The sequence below is a fragment of the Gopherus flavomarginatus genome, chromosome 8 (assembly GCF_025201925.1).
Source record: "Gopherus flavomarginatus isolate rGopFla2 chromosome 8, rGopFla2.mat.asm, whole genome shotgun sequence".
NCBI classification, from domain to species: domain Eukaryota; kingdom Metazoa; phylum Chordata; order Testudines; family Testudinidae; genus Gopherus; species Gopherus flavomarginatus.
Genome location: NC_066624.1, coordinates 10,003,307 through 10,023,348, shown reverse-complemented (window position 1 = coordinate 10,023,348; position 20,042 = coordinate 10,003,307). Strand labels below are relative to the sequence as shown.

The 20,042-nt window shown below is 36.7% G+C and overlaps 1 protein-coding gene across 3 annotated transcripts in view; it reads right to left on the bottom strand.

Annotated features, from left to right (window-relative positions):
* FMR1 (fragile X messenger ribonucleoprotein 1) overlaps positions 1–20,042 on the bottom strand; it is a 53,935-nt gene that overhangs the window by 19,034 nt on the left and 14,859 nt on the right. For 2 of the 3 annotated variants that reach the window (XM_050964753.1, XM_050964751.1), the window contains exons 6-12: positions 17,841–17,934; positions 17,636–17,752; positions 14,067–14,237; positions 13,895–13,973; positions 10,291–10,400; positions 8,712–8,774; positions 1,579–1,665 (exon numbers count right to left, since the gene is read on the bottom strand). In XM_050964753.1, the coding sequence (XP_050820710.1) occupies positions 1,579–1,665; positions 8,712–8,774; positions 10,291–10,400; positions 13,895–13,973; positions 14,067–14,237; positions 17,636–17,752; positions 17,841–17,934 (721 nt within the window). The remainder of the gene's footprint in view (positions 1–1,578; positions 1,666–8,711; positions 8,775–10,290; positions 10,401–13,894; positions 13,974–14,066; positions 14,238–17,635; positions 17,753–17,840; positions 17,935–20,042) is intronic. The other variant, XM_050964752.1, reaches the window with a different exon arrangement.

Here is a 20,042-nt window from a genome sequence, read left to right as displayed (position 1 = left end):
TTGTCAGATATAACTGCTATTCAATTACTACCCAAGTGTGGAAATGTATTAGAAATGTTTTCTAATTTTTGAAAGTGAACCACAGAGCAACATGCCATGAAAGAGGTGTGTGTTTTTTGTTTATAAACTCACTCCTGAGAAACAGAGATCAGTAACCTTCAAGTCAACGTACTAGAAATATGCTACTGTTGCAAAATTAGTTGTTGCTAGAAAAGTCTGTAAAAGGCTGCTGATTTTTCTTTCTGGCCCTAATTATTTCACATTGAAGTTTAAGAGTCAAACAATCTCTTCAAAGGCGGAGGAAGTGAGGCACGTGCTTCCTCTAGCTCAGTGGTTCTTATTTTTCCTATATCAAGCTCCAGAAATATGGGGAGAGCAAGGTAGTCACAACCAGAAACTCAGAAACCACTTAGACGATTTAAAGATGAGATTATGCATGCTGTTCATCTGCTCCTTGCAAAAGGTCAACAGAGAAAGTGCATTGGGAAAAGTTACCTTGGTCAAGTATCATTATCCCAAGAGTCCAAAAATCAGATAGGATACTTAACTGTTTCCCCAGACTTGTTCCTACCCACTTAAGAATCTTAAGTAAAACTTTACCATCTTTGGAAACATTAATAGTTAAGTCAGATGGCAGCTATGTAAATGTTATGCATTTAAAATTTGCTCCCACACTCTCCTTTTGTGAAGCAACTAGCTGAGAGTTGCAGTCCTGGTGCACATCTCCTCTGGTCATGGCCAGCCTTGAGTGCTCCTTGTGCTCTGCTGTGAAGTCTAGGCTACTGAGTAGGTATGTCGGCAGAAGTATCTCCTCCCTCTAATTCCTTTGGTTCTTAAGAGAGTATGCCTTGTGCTGAGTTATTTCTTTTCATGTTCCACCATTCAAAAGGAAATGGTGAAGAGCACCAAAGTGAACAATTCAGTGATGATTCCTGCACAGGTCAAATCAATTTCATCTTCAACTATTAGCTCAGTTGTTTTATCAAACATTTGATTAATTAGCACAACTTTCAAAAAAAAATTGTAATTTTGTCAAGTTTATGTAGAAGATAGTTTCCCAATCCTCACTAATATAGTCTATTTGTTCCAAATATTTTACCCAGCACTCAGCCTCAGAAAACGAGGACAACTGCCCTCTCCCTGGGTTGGCAGTCTGACATCTTAATAGCATGGTAGGACCTACTGGAGAATACACTCTGCTATATAGATATATACAGATAAAGAATAAACAATTTTTAAATCATCTTTACTAGATTTTTAAATCACCTTTACTAGGAACCCTAAAGGTTCAAGCACTTGGGGGGAAGGATAGCTCAGTGGTTTGAGCATTGGCCTGCTAAACCCAGGGTTGTGAGTTCAATCCTTGAGGGGGCCACTTCGGGATCTGGGGCAAAAATCAGTACTTGGTCCTGCTAGTGAAGGCAGTGGGCTGGACTTGATGACCTTTCAAGGTCCCTTCCAGTTCTAGGAGATTGGTATATCTCCAATTATATAAAATAACCTAAGACTCTTTTTAATTGTTAAATTTCCTTGTCAACTATTACAAAAGTTTTGAAGTAATATAATAATTTTTCTCACCTTTAAATAATTTAGGTGATAATCTAAAAGCACAGTTGCATTAGTGATGCTGTCCTTGGTTCCCACAAATACAAATGGTACCATTCCCTGAAAAGCAATTACATATTTTGTAAATCCTTACAAAGATATTTAGACAGAATATCTATTATTACAGTGATCCTAATATGATTAAATATTAAAGCATGACTACAAAATATATGAAGAACACGCTTCATAATGCGGACACTCAAACTCTAAATTTCATAAACAATTGACCTATCACCTATATTAACAGCAGTAAAAATATAATTACTTACTTGCACCTATAGTAAACCTAACCTTACAATATTCCACTCATCCAAGAATAGTAATTTTATCTTGGAAGGGAAAAGTAAATTCATCTCTCATTTTGTCCATTAACAGTCAAGTCATCACAATAAAGGTGGGCAAGTAGCTGGATAAGTAAATTCTAGACTAAGTTACATTTAGGGAGTGTGCATCAAAGCCACATTTTGGATCATACTTTCTAAGCCATGTTAAAAAAATCAATTAGCAAAACTTTTCAGCCATCTTATCTTCCCGCAAACTCAACGTAAACAATGTTTTTCCATACAGTACCAGCTTCTAGGTGCCAGGTTCTTTTAATCTGCAACCTCAGGAAATAAACCATTTAAGCACTTTAAAACATAAGGCCAATCAATCTATGCATAAAATAGCACTTGTTTCTCCTGGATCCTATAAAATAATTTGTAAAAGGCAAACAAATAAAAAATCTTCATTCAGGTGAAGTTAGGACTGCAGGCACACCACCAGTGGTCTGAATGTTCATTACTTTTCAAAAAACACAAATAGTTTAAACAATCATATGTTAGAAGCTTAGGAAATTCATTTATGAAACTGAACACAATAATTCCACCATTTGAAAACACTGACATTTACGGGCAAGTTAAAAACTTAATTCTGTAGTTATAACAACATAAGCCTCCCATCGTCCCTTCTGTTTCTTCTATAACAATTTTGCATCATCTATTATTTTTGTAACAAGGATTGTTCTTCAAGATGATTGTCCCTACGGGTACTCCTCTTTAGGTGTCTTGATGCCCTGTGCTTGTAATCGGATATTTGTGTTAACAGTACCCGGCTGGGCTGTGCACACACAGTAGCAGTCTCGTGCCACACCGAGTGGTTACATAAGTGCGCAACCAACCATCCCCATTCCTTCTCTAGCTCAGAGAATCGGCCTGAAACTCCAAAGTAAAGGGGAGGTGGGAGGGTAGCGAACCTTCTCTTTTTCTTTGAGGATTGTTCCTGTGGGTGCTCTACTTTAGGTGACTTGAGTAGTGCCTCTTAGTGGAGAGGAGGGGCTTCGGAGTCTGTCTATTGATGGTGAATAACACTAAGCCCAAAGGGAGCATCTGATGCTGACTGTTGTTCTAAAGCATAGTGTTTAGTGAAAGTATGGACTGATGCCCAAGTAGCTGCTCTGCAAATGGCAGTGATAGGCCACAGATGCTGCCAGCACTCTGGCGGAGTGTGTGCAAACTCCTGGTGGAGGTTGTAGATTCTTGCTTTGGTAGTAAAAATGGATATATCCAGATATTCATTTGGATAGTCTCTGTTTTGAGATGATTTGACGCAACAAGCATTTTTGTTATGGAAACAAATAGTCTAGGCGATTTTCTAAATGTCTTTGTTCTTTCAATGTAGAAAACTAAAGCTCTGAGAACACTCTAAGTTCATACCCACGGTCGCCTGTATTTTTTCCAAAGTCACATATGGACAGGAGGGAGGCCTCCCTCTCATCCACATGTGGCCTCGGAAAAAATACAGGCAAGTAAATGGGTTGATTTAAATGAAAGGGGGAGGCAACCATGGGTATGAACTTAGGATGTGGTTGCAGGATTACTTTATCCTTTAAAGAACGTTGTAAAAGGTACATGTGCCATTAGGGAACCTAATTCTCCCACTCGTCTTGCATACGTGATGGCAATGCAGAAGGCTACCTTCATGGATAAGTTCAACAAGTAACAAGTTGCAACGGGTTAAACCAGTTTTCCCGTGAGTCCGCGCAGAAAAAGGTTGAGGTCCCACATGGGTGGTAAGGTTTCTTAGTGTAGGATAATTTTTTTCAATGTCTTTAAGGAAGCGTTTGTTGGGTGCCCAAATAATGACCCAGTCCACCTTGTTGTGGAAGCAGGTAATAGCAGTCAAGTGTACTATGATGGAGCTTGTGGATATCCCCAATTTTTTAAGTCCTAATAAACAGAGGATCCTCAGTAGGGGGGATGACTGTGTAAGATCTGTTTGTCTTGGCACCAGGTGTAGAATTGTTTCCACTTATGGATATGTCTTTCTTGTGCTTAGTCTGACTGTTCAGTAATATACCTTTTACTTCCTCAGAACAGGCCTCTCGATTAGGAATGTAAATATCGTTTAAAAAGCTGACCGTTTAAACAATTAGAGTTAGAAAGTAATGTGAATAAAAACTTCTCCTCTTGTGTTGTAATGGTACGGGTTCCATGGCACCTAACAGTACAAGGTGGTTTATTTCCTGTTCTCATGAGAGGGGTCCCTGATGAGGGACAGGGAAGGAGAGTGGAAGAGTGGGAGAGAAATAAAGGAATGGAGCAGCCCTTCTGGATAATCTCTAAAACCCATTTGTCTGTTGCGATGGTGACAGACAGTCTCTGAACGGGAGGGACAGTTTCTGGTTCCAGAGTTAGAGTGTGGAAGTCTCGTGCCCTCGACCACACCTTCAAAGTGACTATTTAGATATGGATTTTTGAAACGATGAAGGCTGATCTTGGCTCTGTATATTTGGCCAGCAGGGCAGCACAGTTGGCTATGTAGAACGGAAGTGTAGCTGAGGAATAGGCTTTCTTCCTGAAAAAGTCTAACCTTTTCCAATCTTTATCACATGGGGTCATTTGGGACTGGTGTTTCCCCCTTTGATTGACTGCCTCCAACACTAAGTAGTTTGGTGTGGGATACGTGAATGAAAATTCCTTTTGCTGGCACATAATATTTTTTTTTCAGATCTCATACATGAGGGTCGTGCAGTAGCTGGAGTCTGCCAAAGGATTTTTGCATGCTTCATAACAGCATCATTTATAAGCAAGGCTATCTTTGTTGATGGGTTGGGCTTCTGGTAGCTGTGCCAACAAAAGGTCTAGGGATTCAGCAACCTCTGAAGAGGTCCTAAAAGGATTTGTAATCATCCCCCATAGTAGAGGGTCGTGGTATTATGGTTTTGTCTGGTGACAAAGGTGAGAAGTGAGTAGGAAGTGAAGTGTTAGGTTCAGCTGTGTCCTCAGTGTCTTCCTCTTGTGTTTCCACGGGTGCCGGGACAGTTGGTGAAGGGGACCAGGCTGTTCTGGACCGAGGCAGGCTAGGGGGCCTGTGGTTTGGGGCCCTATACACTGCCCATGGATTCCAGTATGACAAGTTAGGTGGGAATGGTATGGGGGGAGGTGCCCTTGAGTGACCATATCATTCTTGTATATCTGCAGCTGATTGGTGATGAGATGGACATGGCTTTGGCGAGGAGTGTGTATTGCTGCATCATCCTCTTCTTCTGCATCACTGGAGATAGGAGGGGCTGATCTGCAGGGAGTAGTCAGCTGGCTTGGTAACAATCTGGATGGGGTACCCTCGGTGCTGAGTAGATGAGACTCAGGTGTTGAGGTCACCATCAGGTCCACATGCCTCATGAATTGCTGCAGTACAGTAAGGTTCAGTGCCGGAAATGGCATAGTGGACGGCCTAGGAGAATGAGCTGAAGCTACTGGTGCCGAGGATAGGTACAGCATAGGTACAGCGGGTGGCGCCACTGTACTGCTCGGTGCCGAGATTTTCTTTGGCTCCGGGGGTGCCACGTTGGAAGGTTTCACTTCAGTACTTGAACCTCCATTAGGGTCTTTAACTCATTGGGAACTCTTGGTGCTGGAAGTTCCTGGTGCCTCGTGGTCTGACACTCTCGGTGCCATCGGTGCCAGGGCAGATCCTTCAGTAGGAAAGTGCTTTCTTTTGGGTAACTCTCAGTGCGAGGATATCTGCGACCGCTAGGAGTAGGCTCCTTGGCAGTTGTTGGAGCACAGCCTGTCAGAGACGACTGTTGGCCAGGGGTGATCTGGACTCAGGGTCGGAGGCTGGCCTGAGGGATTTCTCCATCATGAGTAGCTTCAGTCAGAGATTCCAGGCTTTTCTTGTCTTGGTTGTCAGCTTTCTGCAATGTGAGCACTTTTGAGCAATGTGTGTCTTGCTGAGGCAGAGCACACTGAGTATGGCCATCAGAGACCAGTATGGAAAGTCTGCAGGTCAAGCAGCGTTTAAAACTAGGTGAGCCTGGCCTGCCTCAGTCAGTCTCTTAGAGGAAAACATGGGGTAAATCCTTTTTGAGGCTAAGGCTGTATGCCTGCTGGAGAGACCGGGGAAACAGAAGGGGAAAATTCCCACCCCCCAAATGAAATTAGAGTAGGACAAGGGGATAGGGAAGCTAACTACAACTAAATTAACATTACCACTATGAATTATCTATTATATATTTTTTCTGAAGTAGGAGAGGGTGCTGCTGATCGCTGCAACTCAAGCCAAAGGCGGTAGAGAAGGAACCGGGGGGGGGGGGGGTCGGGGGGTTGGCTGCGCAAAGCTATGTAATCGCTTGGCACGTGTGAGACGGCTATGGCATGTGTGCAGCCCAACCGGGCACTGCTACCACAAATGTCCGATTATGAGCGCAGCGAGTCAAGACACCTAAATGGAGCACCCACACGGAAACTCCTCAAAGAACAAGAGATATTCATGGGGAGGTAGTATGCTATTTATCTAAACAAAAGTATTCTTTTTCATGTGGAATGTGTGTAACAAAGAAGTATGAAGCTGGCACAGCAAGTCTGATTAAAATAAAATGATTCTAATTTTGGTGGTCACTGTTAAATTGAAGTTATGATTAGATAAAGTAACTGGAGACTATGATTTTCTCATCACATCACCGGGGCAGAGTCAAGACTAAGTACATTATCTGTGAATTCTCTTTTCATATGTTTAGGTTTCTTGTAAATTTCGTTTTAGCTACGGATGCATGAGTGTACACATTTTATGCAGGAGATAGACAGCAGACATGAGAATCCCTCTTCTCACTCCCAGGCTCTCTGCAAAATGCAGGAAGGGAAACATTCTGGCTTCTTCTGCTTTCCAACCTTGTATTTGGAGGCACTGAAGAAATAATTCATAGGCTTCTGATAAACCATAGCAAGGCTAATAAAAATGTTAACTTACATAAAATATAGTGACAAGTAATCTTTGGTGCTGTGTGCTAGAACTTAGCTGAGATATTTTCTTCTATGGGCCATGGACCCTCAGCTATAAAAAAAAAATCTTTTCTTTGGAACAGAATTAATAATCTGATTCTGTCCTTAGTAATACACAGATGAGGGATTGCCAGTCTGGAGCACATAACCCAGTAAGTACTCCCAGTTTGTGCCAGCACCAGTGGGCCTATTGTGAAAAAACTGCAGAATTAAGTTCAATATCTTACACATATTTAAAGGACAGACAACCCACACAGAGGTTGCTACTGTAACTGAGTCATTCTCTTCTACGGCAGACAAGAAAGGTCTCTAGTTGTATTGTTGCAGTTGTTAGACACATACCGCTATAATAAAGGGTTACCTTTTTGCAGGAGTGTCATCTCTCCCAGAAATCCAAATAAAAACTTGGAGACTCCATCACAAAAACTTTAGCTGATTGAAGTTATGAAGACAGGCCTCAAGACCAATGGCTTGTAATGTAAATTCTAGCATGGGTATAATCAGTGCAGAATCCCAGAGCATTCACAAGGAATTTAAACAGTGGCAACTACTCACTTGTGAAGGAGAACCCTAAAAGATTACTCAGGACATAAAAGCAAGCTATGAAGCTTGTTTAATATCCCTCATAGTACTGAAAATGAGTAATTTCCAAAGAATTTAAGGGTGGTTTGAGTTCAAATACTTCTGATTTAGGGAGATGGGTTTCCAGGGGAGTCACCTGGATAGGTAGATAGATAATAGGTGAAACAAAGCTTAGCAATTAGAAAGCCTTAAAAACCAAAGCTAATGCCTGCATGCTGTGTGTGTGTTATCACTGACAGGTTGGAAGGAGAGGCAAATTCATACATACTCTGTCATTGGTTTTATCAGTTTGGTAATTACTTTTAACTTACATGCCCATCACATCAGATGGGTAAATTTATTTAAATCCAAATAATTAAGAACAAAATTAAGAAGTTTAATTTGTTATCCTATCACTCCTATGCTCTGATCTAATACCATCCTCAGAAATCCTCAAACCACAAAAATGGATGATTCAACTTGACTTTCAGTTTCTAGAATATTTCAAGTCTGATTATATTTAACTCAAATTGAGAAAGGGTAATTAATTTATACTGCACTGCCATTCTGGTTGCCCAGTAGTTGATACTACATAGTAAAATATAATAATTGACTTAAAATTGCATTAAAGATAATAAAAACTGCCAGCTGTGGGTTTCAGCAGTGCATCTCTCCACCTATACTGGCCTGTAACTTTTATTAAGTAGAAGAACTGGAATCCTTTAAAACTTCTGTTTCAACTGTGACATATGAAACTGTCACAACAGGAAGATAACTATTTACTCACACAGGGTACCAGATCAATTGTAGTCTCTTAAATTGACTTCGGTTAATTAAAAAAAAATTCGAACCTTGCTTCTGCATTCTAGGAAGAAACTCCAAACCCTATCTTAGACATCACTGAAGGATTCTGCAGCGGGCAGACAAACTTACATTATTTTGTCCCGGTATTTTAGGGAAGACTACAAACTGCATGTAATCATATACCATGTATGTACTACTATAAGACACCTACAACATCACTACTTCAAAACAAGACCTGTGGCTCTTGTTTATATAATCATAGGAGTTATGAAATGTCATGTAATTTGTGAACATCATTTTGGAATCACTGTAAGAATGGGAACCCAAAATTGCTTTTAAAAAGTTTTAAATATGAACGGAAATGCTACCTTACAAAATATAAATAAAAGCTATGGTATCCAAAATCTAATCAAGTATGCATTAGGCTACATTACAAACACAGTTTAAAAACGAGAGCATAGAAGATTAAATGATTCTTACCTGCCAAGATTTGATCTCAGGTTTCTGTGTTTCCCCTGTTACAGTTGATGACACAACTAACACCTAAAGCAGTGCAAGGAATGCAAGTGTTAGTGATGTCATTATCTATAAACAGGAGATAAACAGAACTCTGAACTCAGGACTTGGCAGGTAAAAGCTTTTCAATTCACCTTTAACAGCTGTACTTTGGATTTTAAAATCATATGCAAATAAGCTTTTACAAGCTAAAAATGTATTAAATGTACTAAATGTGGTCATAGCTACTCTTTTGCTTGAATTTTGCAGCTCCAATGGGACTTTATTTTTATATTGTATGCACCACCCACCCAGTAATGCCATTAAAGTCAAGGATGGAATTTTAGCTTGGAATAAAATATTGACCATTTTTACTCATCCGAACAGTCCAAAACTTCACACTGTAAGAAGATTTTGTTACCAGAAGTAAAATGTGAAATATATAAAATTTAAAATTACAAGTGGATCTTTTAATTCTAAATGCTGGAGGAGACTATCTTGGGTTGCAGTCAGATGAAAAACTGATATTGCATTTAAATATTTTCATTCCATTAAATAATTGTTCAAACACTATTAAAAGTAGGTTACAAATGGGGCCACTGCTTCTTCCGTAACAATTTTACTGTGCTAGTGTCAGAACTGGCTCAACTTTTCAGCAAGAACGTTCAAATTAAAAAAAAAAAAAAAAAAAAAAAAAAAAAGATACATTTCACATCTTATTCTTAGTAGTAAAGGTTCCTTACTCAGTAAATTTTTAGATGTTAGGTAAATAAATGCATAGTTAATTTAAAAAAAAAACTTCTTCTACTTTTGAAATTTGGGATGAAATCTTCGTATTTTTTAAATACGGGTATTTTCGTGGTATGAATTTCCTTTGCTTGCCACCCCCCCTCTTCCCCAAAAGTCCAATTTGCAAGTTATGCTGTTCAAGGCTTCATTGAGACCCTGTATCAGGTCAAAAGTATGTTTTAAATGTAAACAGAGTTTTATGCATTCTTCTTATAGCAGATCTGGCATACACCACTATACCAACGGTCCAAACATTTTTTAAAAATACAGATTAATACATACCCTAGCTATTGTGAGCTCATAATCTAATACCTGCAGCAAGGGATTTATAATGAAAGTGAAACCAGACTTAATTAATGCATCAAAAATATTAATATAAAAATGAGAATTGTGAAGAAGTTCAAGACAACAAATTTAAAGCAAATTACTGAGTGTGAAAATAAGTTTTTATGTATATTTCTGGGATATTGTTACACTGTGAAACCAGTATTAAATGCTTCTAGCAGAAATAAAAAATGGTTTTAAAAAGGTGAATTTATACATCACCAACTTAAAAGACGTGGACAAAGGGCTACCAATAGTGATACATCATAAAAACTTGTGCCAATATGTGAAAGTTTCCCTTTCAACTCCAGTGAGGAAAAATAAGCCCCATCAGAAGAAGGAAAAAAACACATTAATTGTACTCTCTTACCATCAAGAACTTGTTTTACTGCTGGATATAGTCACATAATCACCAATTAACACAGACAGAACACATTTACTATTAACATACCTCTTCTTGTGGAATATTTTTATCATTTTCAGCTTCAATTCTCACTCTCACAACACCTGATTTGTCCACTATCTCCTGAATCAGTTTTCCATTTTTTCCTATTACTTTTCCTACAGAAAGAATAAACAGAACATTCTACCCTTAGGCTTCTTCCCCAAAATCTGAAATTACTATTATACGGTAGTTTAGTAGTAGAATTCAATAACAGTACAAAGGATTTGACAACACTGACCTAACAGTTTATAACCAAGATTTAGTCAATGAGTCATGAACTAAAATGTCTATGTAACCTAAGAAGGTATACATTTTGGTAACCACTCAAAAGCAGCCATATCATCCTACAGGTAATAGTATTTAATTAAGCAAGTTTAAAATATTTAGATAGGAGTCTCTGACAAACAGAAAAACTAAGAGAACAAAGGAAATTCAATCACAAAAAAAACAATCTGTAATATGAATATTTAGTCTTAATGCTACATATATCTTAGTCAAAGTGAAAGTTCACGCTGCTTTACATTCTCATTCTTCTTGCTTCTGTAGACAATTTAAAATTGCATACAAATATATTCTGAGGCTGAATACAAATTTTCTCCTTTTACAGTACTACGAGTTTACCAATGACAAAAGTGGTTAAACAAGCAAAGAGCAAAGCAAATGTGATTTGCTAGGTCTTCAAAATTTCGGTCCGTATTACATTATATTTTTTGATATCAGAGAGTAAGTTCAGAGGCAAGACTGATGAAATCCTCAGAAGCAAGTTTTGTTTTGATATATATGTTTGGCAAGATATTTCTGTTATCAGAAAGTATTTTTTTTTAAAGACAGTTGGAAAGAATTATTCAGAATTAATCTTACACAAAAGCTTTATAACCAAAAATGTGTATCTCAAATATATTGGAGGAACAGAAATTTATCCAAGGAAATACAAGTTTTAATTGGAGAATACTTAAAGCTAATTAAAAAACAAACAATGGAAAAAAATCACTTAATGCTGCTCTTATAACTAAAAGAAGAAACTAGCTATCCAAAGGCAGGCTAGTGATGCGGTTTTATAAAAGTAATTAACAAGTTATCTACTGTTAGCCAGAATATTTAAAAAATTAATTAAAAAAAGATTAATGCAAATGAGATAGCGTGTGTAACAAACAAAGAAGATGAGCACCTTTATCATAAAACAGCTGAAGAATTTAAATCTGTTTGTTAAGCACATTCAATACATGAGTTTTAAAAATAAGGGAAAAAAATATTCAATCCAAGACAACTATTTATTTGTACTGCTGGTCTGATTTTATCCAGCAAGAACAAATTGATTAAAACCCACTTTTAATCACACAGGACATGGTTCATACCTGACAACATAATGGAAGTTTTGCTAATATTTTCTTAAATTCCTAGATATTAACAAGGGCCAGGTATTTACATTACATTCAAGTTATACATAAGTTTTTATTTTAATTTGGCCCAAGTATTACTTATAAGTAATGATAATTTTAGGCCAATTTTCATATTTTCCATTTTAATTTGAAAATATTCAGAGAAAGCTTGACACAAGTATAGCCAATTTGTTCTTCTTGACCTCGATGATTGCTCTAGGCCCATTACCCGCAAGATTGAATCAAAAGTTTCTTTTGAATATTTTAATAATTTATTTCATCTCTTGTAAATGTTAGCAGGTTACCACTAAACACAATAGATGCATATGAAGAGAGTTACAAAAAAAATCTTATTGGACATTTACAAATTTCCAAACACTATAAGAAACTAAGTAATTCAAAATGCAACTGCTTATTTCAACAATAAAATGCTAATCTTCCCCCCTTCTCTAAAAATTCAACGATGTATATTATTAATCGGTATGAAATATAGAATCGCACACTCAGATGGAATCTATGCTTCAGTCTTTGGAACTCACATAGTCCTTAAGCAGGTAGTGTATTTTCATGTGGACTTAAACTTTTAAGAAATAACAGTTACTATAAAAACTCAAGTATCATAGGGGTAGCCATGTTAGTCTGGATCTATAAAAGCAGCAAAAAGTCCTGTGTCACCTTATAGACTAACAGATGTATTGGAGCATGAGTTTCCGTGGGTGAATACCCACTTCATCGAATGCATGCCAACTCAGTTTAAAATTGAATTTATAGTCTAAAAAAAAGTTACAAAAATATTACTACATATAATTATATTTTACAAATAATTTGAGTGCTGACAGTAGTTTTTAACCTAGACAGAAAATTTAGTTTTCTGTCAAGCTATGGGTAAACTAAGTGTGTACTTTGAAAGAGAGAGAAAAAAAAAGGAGTGCTAGTGTTCCTTCAAACATCACTTATTTTGGATATATATTAATAAGTACATTAACATGATGAATATTCTCTCTGTGGGATCTAGGTCAAGAAACAAGACTAAGTAAAAAAAGATTACTCAGATATAAAATGTAGTTTATTTTTTAAATATTTTTATTTTTAAAGTCCTGAACACATGGAGCAGGAATCAATTAAAAATCCAAATTAAATTTAAGTCAGTCTACCCCTTCTGCTTATCATCAGTGAGAACTACAGTTGCGAGAAATTCACAGTAATATTTATTACATCAATTAAACAGATGAGTAACATCCTGGTACTTGTCTAAAAGCTCACAAAATTCAGACCATGCCACTTGCATGTTGAGCAGATTTTGGAAGCAATACAGAAGATATCTGCCTTTACAAAGATTGGTGCACATATGTATCTCCAAAAACATATACACTTGTTATTCGCTATTTAAACTCATTCCAGCTAGCAAGCAAATCTAGATATTGTTCTGTTGGTTTACAGCCATGGATATTGCTATTTCTTAACTGGGGATTGATACATGTTTTAGAGTCTTGATACTTTTTATTGGAAAACTGCTATTAGATGGTACCTGGATATTTTCCTAGTCCCACTGTTGCCCCTATACAAAAGCTTCACAGGTAAAGGGCAATAGAAAAGATAGGTATAGCAGGAAATTTTGTGAAAAAGCCAATTAGCTTGTTGTATAGCAGAAACCACATTTCTCAGCACAGTTCAGGAAATTCATGTATATCCTTGACAATATTGAAACCAGCCTACTTTTTTCACCTGTTTTCTGGTTGGCAAGTTCCTTTTTTGTTCAGAATACCAAAACAAGTGACAAGGAATATTAAAGTAACTGAATGAGTAATTGAAAACGAAGACTGTCTGCTAAACATAAATCTACAAAAAGGTCTGTTTTCGCTATACAATGGATTTTCACAATTGCAATCAAAAAGTGACTGTGGGAGAGTCATATTCCCTTGTGACCCATTTGATTGTTTTAGCCAGGGTCTCTTAACTTAATTTCTAGTAAATTTATGTACACTGAGGGCAAGTGAATCAGGATTCAGTTTCTCAGCAAAGCCAATACATTTTAATAAAACTTTCCACAAGATTCTGTAGGGAGCTGAAAACTTCTCTGCAATAAGAGTAACCAAAACCCAATCACAAAACAAAAGAGTAAGCATCTCCAAAATGTTAGACTGCCCTCTTTGTATTGTTTCTAAAAGTTAAAACAAGTCTCAACTAATGTTTTTCTACCATTACAGAGCTAAACTCCAAAACTGACATACCTACTAAGTTTCTTGGGACTTGGATGACATCTTCAGCAAATTCAAGGTAGCTTCTTGCCTTTTTCACTGCATCTTGATCCTAAGAAATAGAAAAAAAAAACATAAAAGGGGTTCAGTGTTTTCCAAGAGCATGTTAGTTTTATTAAATTTTATTATTTGTCTGGAAGTTTACCTCTCCATAAATATGGAATGTGCAGGTGTCTTCATCAAGATCAATAGCAGTCACGCCAGGTACTTTTCTGGCTTGTTGAATATTAGCACCATGAGTACCAATGGCCAGACCCATTAGGTCTTCACGTACCACAAACTGTTCATGAAATCGTGATGCAAGCTGCCTTGAGCTCTAAAGAAAGAATGCATTCCTAGTTAACTTTGATTTTCTAAAAACTATAGCAATTTACACTGATTTAATTAACTAGATACATATATAGGCTACCTCCCTATTTTCCACATCAGTTAATTTCTAAAGTTCATGGAGAAACTGTCAAACATGTACAATTAAAAAAAACAGAAACTGACCGAAGCCTTCACCAAATTTTGAGCTAAGAAGAGTAGGCACAGTAATCCCAAAGGTAAGGAGGAGAAGAAAAATTACAGTTAAGTCTTCTTTTCTCCAAAAATACACATCTCTGCATGTATAATAATCCTAAAATAAATCTAGATACTAGTATTATTAGAAATATATATATATATTTGAAGTTGCCTCAGAAATGGTTTGCATCTATCAAATGTGTCACTCAGTGGTAGAAAGTGGAATCTTTTTGCTTAATGTGACATTTTTAAGTTGCACTTTCAGGACAAAGATTGCAGTACAGTACTTGTATGAGGTGAATTGAAAAATACTATTTCTTCTGTTTATCATTTTTACAGTGCAAATATTTGTAATCATTCAATTACAACACAGAATACAACATAAATATGAAAGTGTATAAAATCATCCAAAATATGTAATCAATTTCAATTGGTAGTCTCTTGTTTAACAGTACAAAATCGCAATTAATTATTTTTAGTTAATCGCATGAGTTAACTGCGATTAAATCGACAGCCCTAGTAATCACCCATAGCACTTCCACAGATAAAGGAAGCCCAAACTTAGAGTAAAGAGCTGAGTGGTGCAATAGAGAATGTGAATAGCTTTATTCTGACAATCATGTACCATTAACAAGATAAAATGTGCACCCTGTCTCAGCAGGGCAGTAATAATGATTCTGTAGGCCAAATTGGGCCTTCAATTACACCTGTGCAGCGCAAGTGTCTTCAGATTAACTACTGTTACATCTCTGCATGTCCCATTAGTTTTAAATGCAGCTAGACAGGCGTAACTATTGGCATAAAACGGTCTGCAGAAGCATTTTTTTTTTTTATTTTTTACTGGAGATTTTGCACAAAGTAAAAAACAGCTTTCAGATGTGAAGGCAAGTTTGCAGGACTGGGACTCAGGAAAACACAATTCCTACTGATAGTAAATTGACTTTTTAATCTCTTGTGGTTCACTGAATTACGAAACAAATGAAACAATTATTATTCTTTATACATCACAGTTTGTGATTTACTCCCATGTTAATGGAAGTGTACATGATAAGTAGCAATCCACAATACAAAACAAAAATAAATTTCCATGATAAAACTGTTTTAAGAGATAGGATATTTATACTGACAAAAAAAATGCATGGAAGAAGGTACACATTCTGGCCACTTTAAATCATTTAAGCCATTTAAAAAAATAAACTATTGATAGGTATCACAGCCAAGTTTCATCCCACTATACTACAACTATAGATTTATCCCACTATTATAGTGGATACTCAACTGTTTTCCACCCAGGACCCCAAATCCATTCATAGTTTCTTGTCAGACTTCACTGAAATTCCCGTCCTTTGAGGTTGCAAAGAGCTTCAGAACTGAAGTAACAGCATGAGCCAATGGCTGGTTTTGAGTGGAAGCTGAAGGATGACAGTGATAGCTGGTGTGTGTAAGGAGGAGGGAGAATTAAGTTTAGGAATGAAGTGTTTCTGCTTACTACCCCATACAGTTATCAGCTCTGGGGAAGTAACACTTCAAGAGGCTGTGTTCTGAACCACCACTTCCCCAGGACCTCACATTGCATGGGCATGGGACAGAGAAAAAGAATGGAGCAGTGGGGCTGTAGCTGGCATCAGGAAAGGTCATCAGGACAGTGCAAGTTGAGTTGCTCTTTTCCTAACTCATGGCTTGGTACTAGTGCCTTCAAAATTGTACTGCTCTTAGGCCACGTCCAGACTACCCGCCGTATCGGCGGGTTAAAATCGATTGCTCGGGGATCGATATATCGCGTCTAATCTAGACGCGATATATCGATCCCCGAGCACGCTTATATCGATTCCGGAACTCCATCAACCCCAACGGAGTTCCGGAATCAACAGGGAGAGCCGCGAACATCGATCCCGCACGGTGTGGATGGGTGAGTAATCCAATCTTAGATATTCGACTTCAGCTACGTTATTCACGTAGCTGAAGTTGCGTATCTAAGATCGATTTCCCCCCCCCAGTGTGGACCAGCCCTTAGTTTATCAACCTGTGGGATGTAATCCAACAGGAACATTCGTGTAATTCACATGCCAGTTGAATCTCGTGAGTTGTGAAGTCCTGCACTATAATATGTTTCATGAGTTTCTTCCCACTTTAAGCTAAAATGAGAAATTAAAACCTCTGAAAATATAGGCTCCAATATAATAGAACAGAGATGCCATTTGCCAATATGGAATTTTACATAGTAATAACGATACTTGACACACAGTTCTTGTCAGTTCTCGAAATTCTTTACAAATATGGGTATTATCTTTGATTTACACACTTAGAAAAGTAAGAAAAGTTCATTTACTTTACAGCAAAATAAGTATTTGCTTGCTCACTCTTTTCCCATGTACAAACACAAGTGAGCTTCCAGACACTCAACACATTCTTGAATCCTCAGACAGTATGTCATATATTTGTAGTATGTTGATTTGTGAATGGTGTATCTACTGACTATAAATACTATACCATTTGCTCTGCCAACATCATCCGTCTCACCATTTTCTTCATTTTCTCCTCCAGTTCATTGTTGTGCTCTTTTTTATGCCACACTCTAAAGCCCTTCATATTCCAGAGTTCCAGGCTCCCATACTCAACATTTTAAAACCCCATGTGGAAACCTGTTTTTTCTGAGGACTACAAACACTAACCCACATCAATGCCATGCTATACCCACTCCCATCTATATTTAAAAACAAACGTTCTAAATTATCTCAAAATCTCTGGATTCCCCAGCATATTGTTATCAAATCTTGGCATTTTAGGGTCTAATGCTATGAAGCAATTATTCACTCCTACACATACGCCTGCTGACTCCAGTGGGACTGGATGTTAGATTAGACCCTTAAATTGTAATCTCCTCTGTCAGGGACTACATCTCTATCTGCACCTGGTACAACACTGAGAATACTGGTAGTACACCTCTACCCCAATAAAAAGTGACTCGAAATAACACGAATTCTGATATAACGCAGTAAAGCAGTGCTCGGGGGAGGGGGGGTGCACTATAGCAGATCAAAGCAAGTTTGATATAACGCGATAAGATTTTTCAGGTCCCGAGGACAGCATTATATCAAGATAGAGGTGTACTTAATTATAATGCCACCCAGGTAAAAAACTCCTGCCAGTTATGCACAAGTGTTTTCAGTACAGTATTCAGGTTATCTGACGGAGAAACAGATAACATACCTCTAGCTGTTTACTAGCTTCTTCATTCCTCAATATCAGAGATAACTTGGTGCGAAGACTTCGAAAGTGCATATCAATCAGCATATTTGCTCGCTTTGTTGTTACTTCATTGATGGACTACATTATTGACAAAAAAACAAAATAGTTGACAAATCCATTGTTCAAATAAACCCTTACAATAGGTAGTTAGGGAAACAGTACTTACCAAAATGATAAGCTGATAGTTTTCAGAATCATATATTACAGAAAATGCTCCAACTGCTTTTTTGAAGTCTTTATGTGCAGACTCTTTGGCACACCTAAGAATAAAAATGTTACATATTTACGGAATGTTTATTTGATGCATTTGTGGCTAAAGCATAAATTTTATCATCTTTGAAACTATTAATGGTAAAATAATTTCTTTGTAGAACACAAGGGTAGTTCTGTAGGTATGCTAAATATCTGAAAACTATAATTCTGCTGGCAGGAGTAGATATGGCAATCAGTTAGCATCCTTATAGGAAAGATGTAAATAAAAAGCTAGTTTAAATCTGCTGTGTGAAGAATCTAAACTTAAAAATACTCCTTCCTTCTGTAAAGGATATGGACAATCTTTGGGGGAGGGGAGGTCGGAAACAAGGGGGAAGGCAAAACTTCCTTCCTAATTCAATAATAGAAAATAGTAAAAGGAGCTATTCCAGTTGTCTTTCAGATGTGCATGCATGTGTAATTTATGAAGATGCTAAGCAAGATTAAAAGATTAGTATTCCAAGTATTTTTTGGTCTTCACAAGTGAGGGTATGTGTTTAAAGGATAATATATTTCTATTAAATGAACATTACTGATAGTTGATGGTAGAAATATATGTATTATTTAAAGAAAAAATTAAGGAACTATTATTAATTCTACCAGTTATAGTAGATTTAAGACTACACACTTTGGATCCAATTCAGTCACATATCAATAAAGGCTTCCTACAGAATGACTCATGACAACCATCAGAAAGTGTCATTAGAACCTTGAAATGTACATCATTTCTTTGGTCTTATGTAAAATATATTTTTCTTCTGCATTTCTGAATGTTAAGTTTTCTCATTTACATTTTAATTACATCTGGCTACATGGCCATATTTCTGTGATAAACACCACATTTAATTTTGAACAATTTATCACTTGGGAAGAGGAGGATAGTTTTCACTAGATTCCTCTTGCTATCTACTGTATTGATATAAGCAAACCATGAATTCTTCATCAAGTAATTCAGGAGGGTTCTCTTTACATTATATAAATAATGGTTGAATAGTAAGATTTTTTTTTCCACCCATTTTTCCCATAACCAAGCTTTACAGTCTTAGCTTTGTACTTCAGAAAAATATTTACTAAACTTTATCTAAGCTATATTAAGTACAGTTATTCTGTATTTGATTGATCAGTTGAATTTTCAATTAAATTTAATAAAACAGAGCTTCAGTAAGGAACTATTTCAATAGAAGCGCTCAAGTTTAAATGTCAAATGTTTATCATTCACCCGAAATCTGACATGAAATTATTTCTGTTATTCCTGCACATGATAGATTCACTGCTTTCAAAAAGTGAAATGACGAGCTTTTAAGAAGAAAAAATGTTAAGGGCTTCTCTCTTTAAAAGACTTGTTTAATCTTAAATACTTAAAAAAACCCAAAAATCCCTGAGCTTTCTTTTTTTTAAAATGTATCTGTTAGGACCGAGGATTTCAGATTCTATATTCTGCCTGACAGAATTGATGATACAACAAATGAAAGCACTGTAAATGCATCCAGTTCTCTACTCAGTAAAATGGGTGGCAGTAAGGTTATAGGAGTGCAGTAAGTGGACTACAGAATATTCCACTAATCTTATAATTTTGAAGTTTGGGGAGTCTTATGCAATAGAATAGCTTCTTTCTATAAGACTCCTTCTCCAGTTCTGACTTGGGTTATCTTTTAAAGCTATACAGGGAAGTCAGAGTTTCAACCAAGGTTTCTGAACTACATTCTCTGGAATTTTCAGGCAATTTCATGTCAGTATTCCAGAAGTCTCACAACTAATTGTTCTTATTTCAAACCAGTAGACAGTTTCTGCCATTACTGATTACTTTCCAATTATTTCATCCATATATTCACAATTAAAATAACCTACACTTAATAAGCAGCATGGTATTTTCCTCAGCCATTAAACATGTATTTATATAGACACTTGTCATATACAGTCTGCTTATCAAGTTTAAAAAATGTAAGCATTTTCATGTAGTTTTCAAATAACTTGATAAGGTGCATTCAATTCTTACCAAATTCATTTTTTTCCTATTTATATCAGAAAACAGTAGAACAATGAAACAAAAATCAACACAAAATCTGTCTGGTTCTATACTGTTCAAGACAATGAAAACTCAAAAGGAAAAAAAATT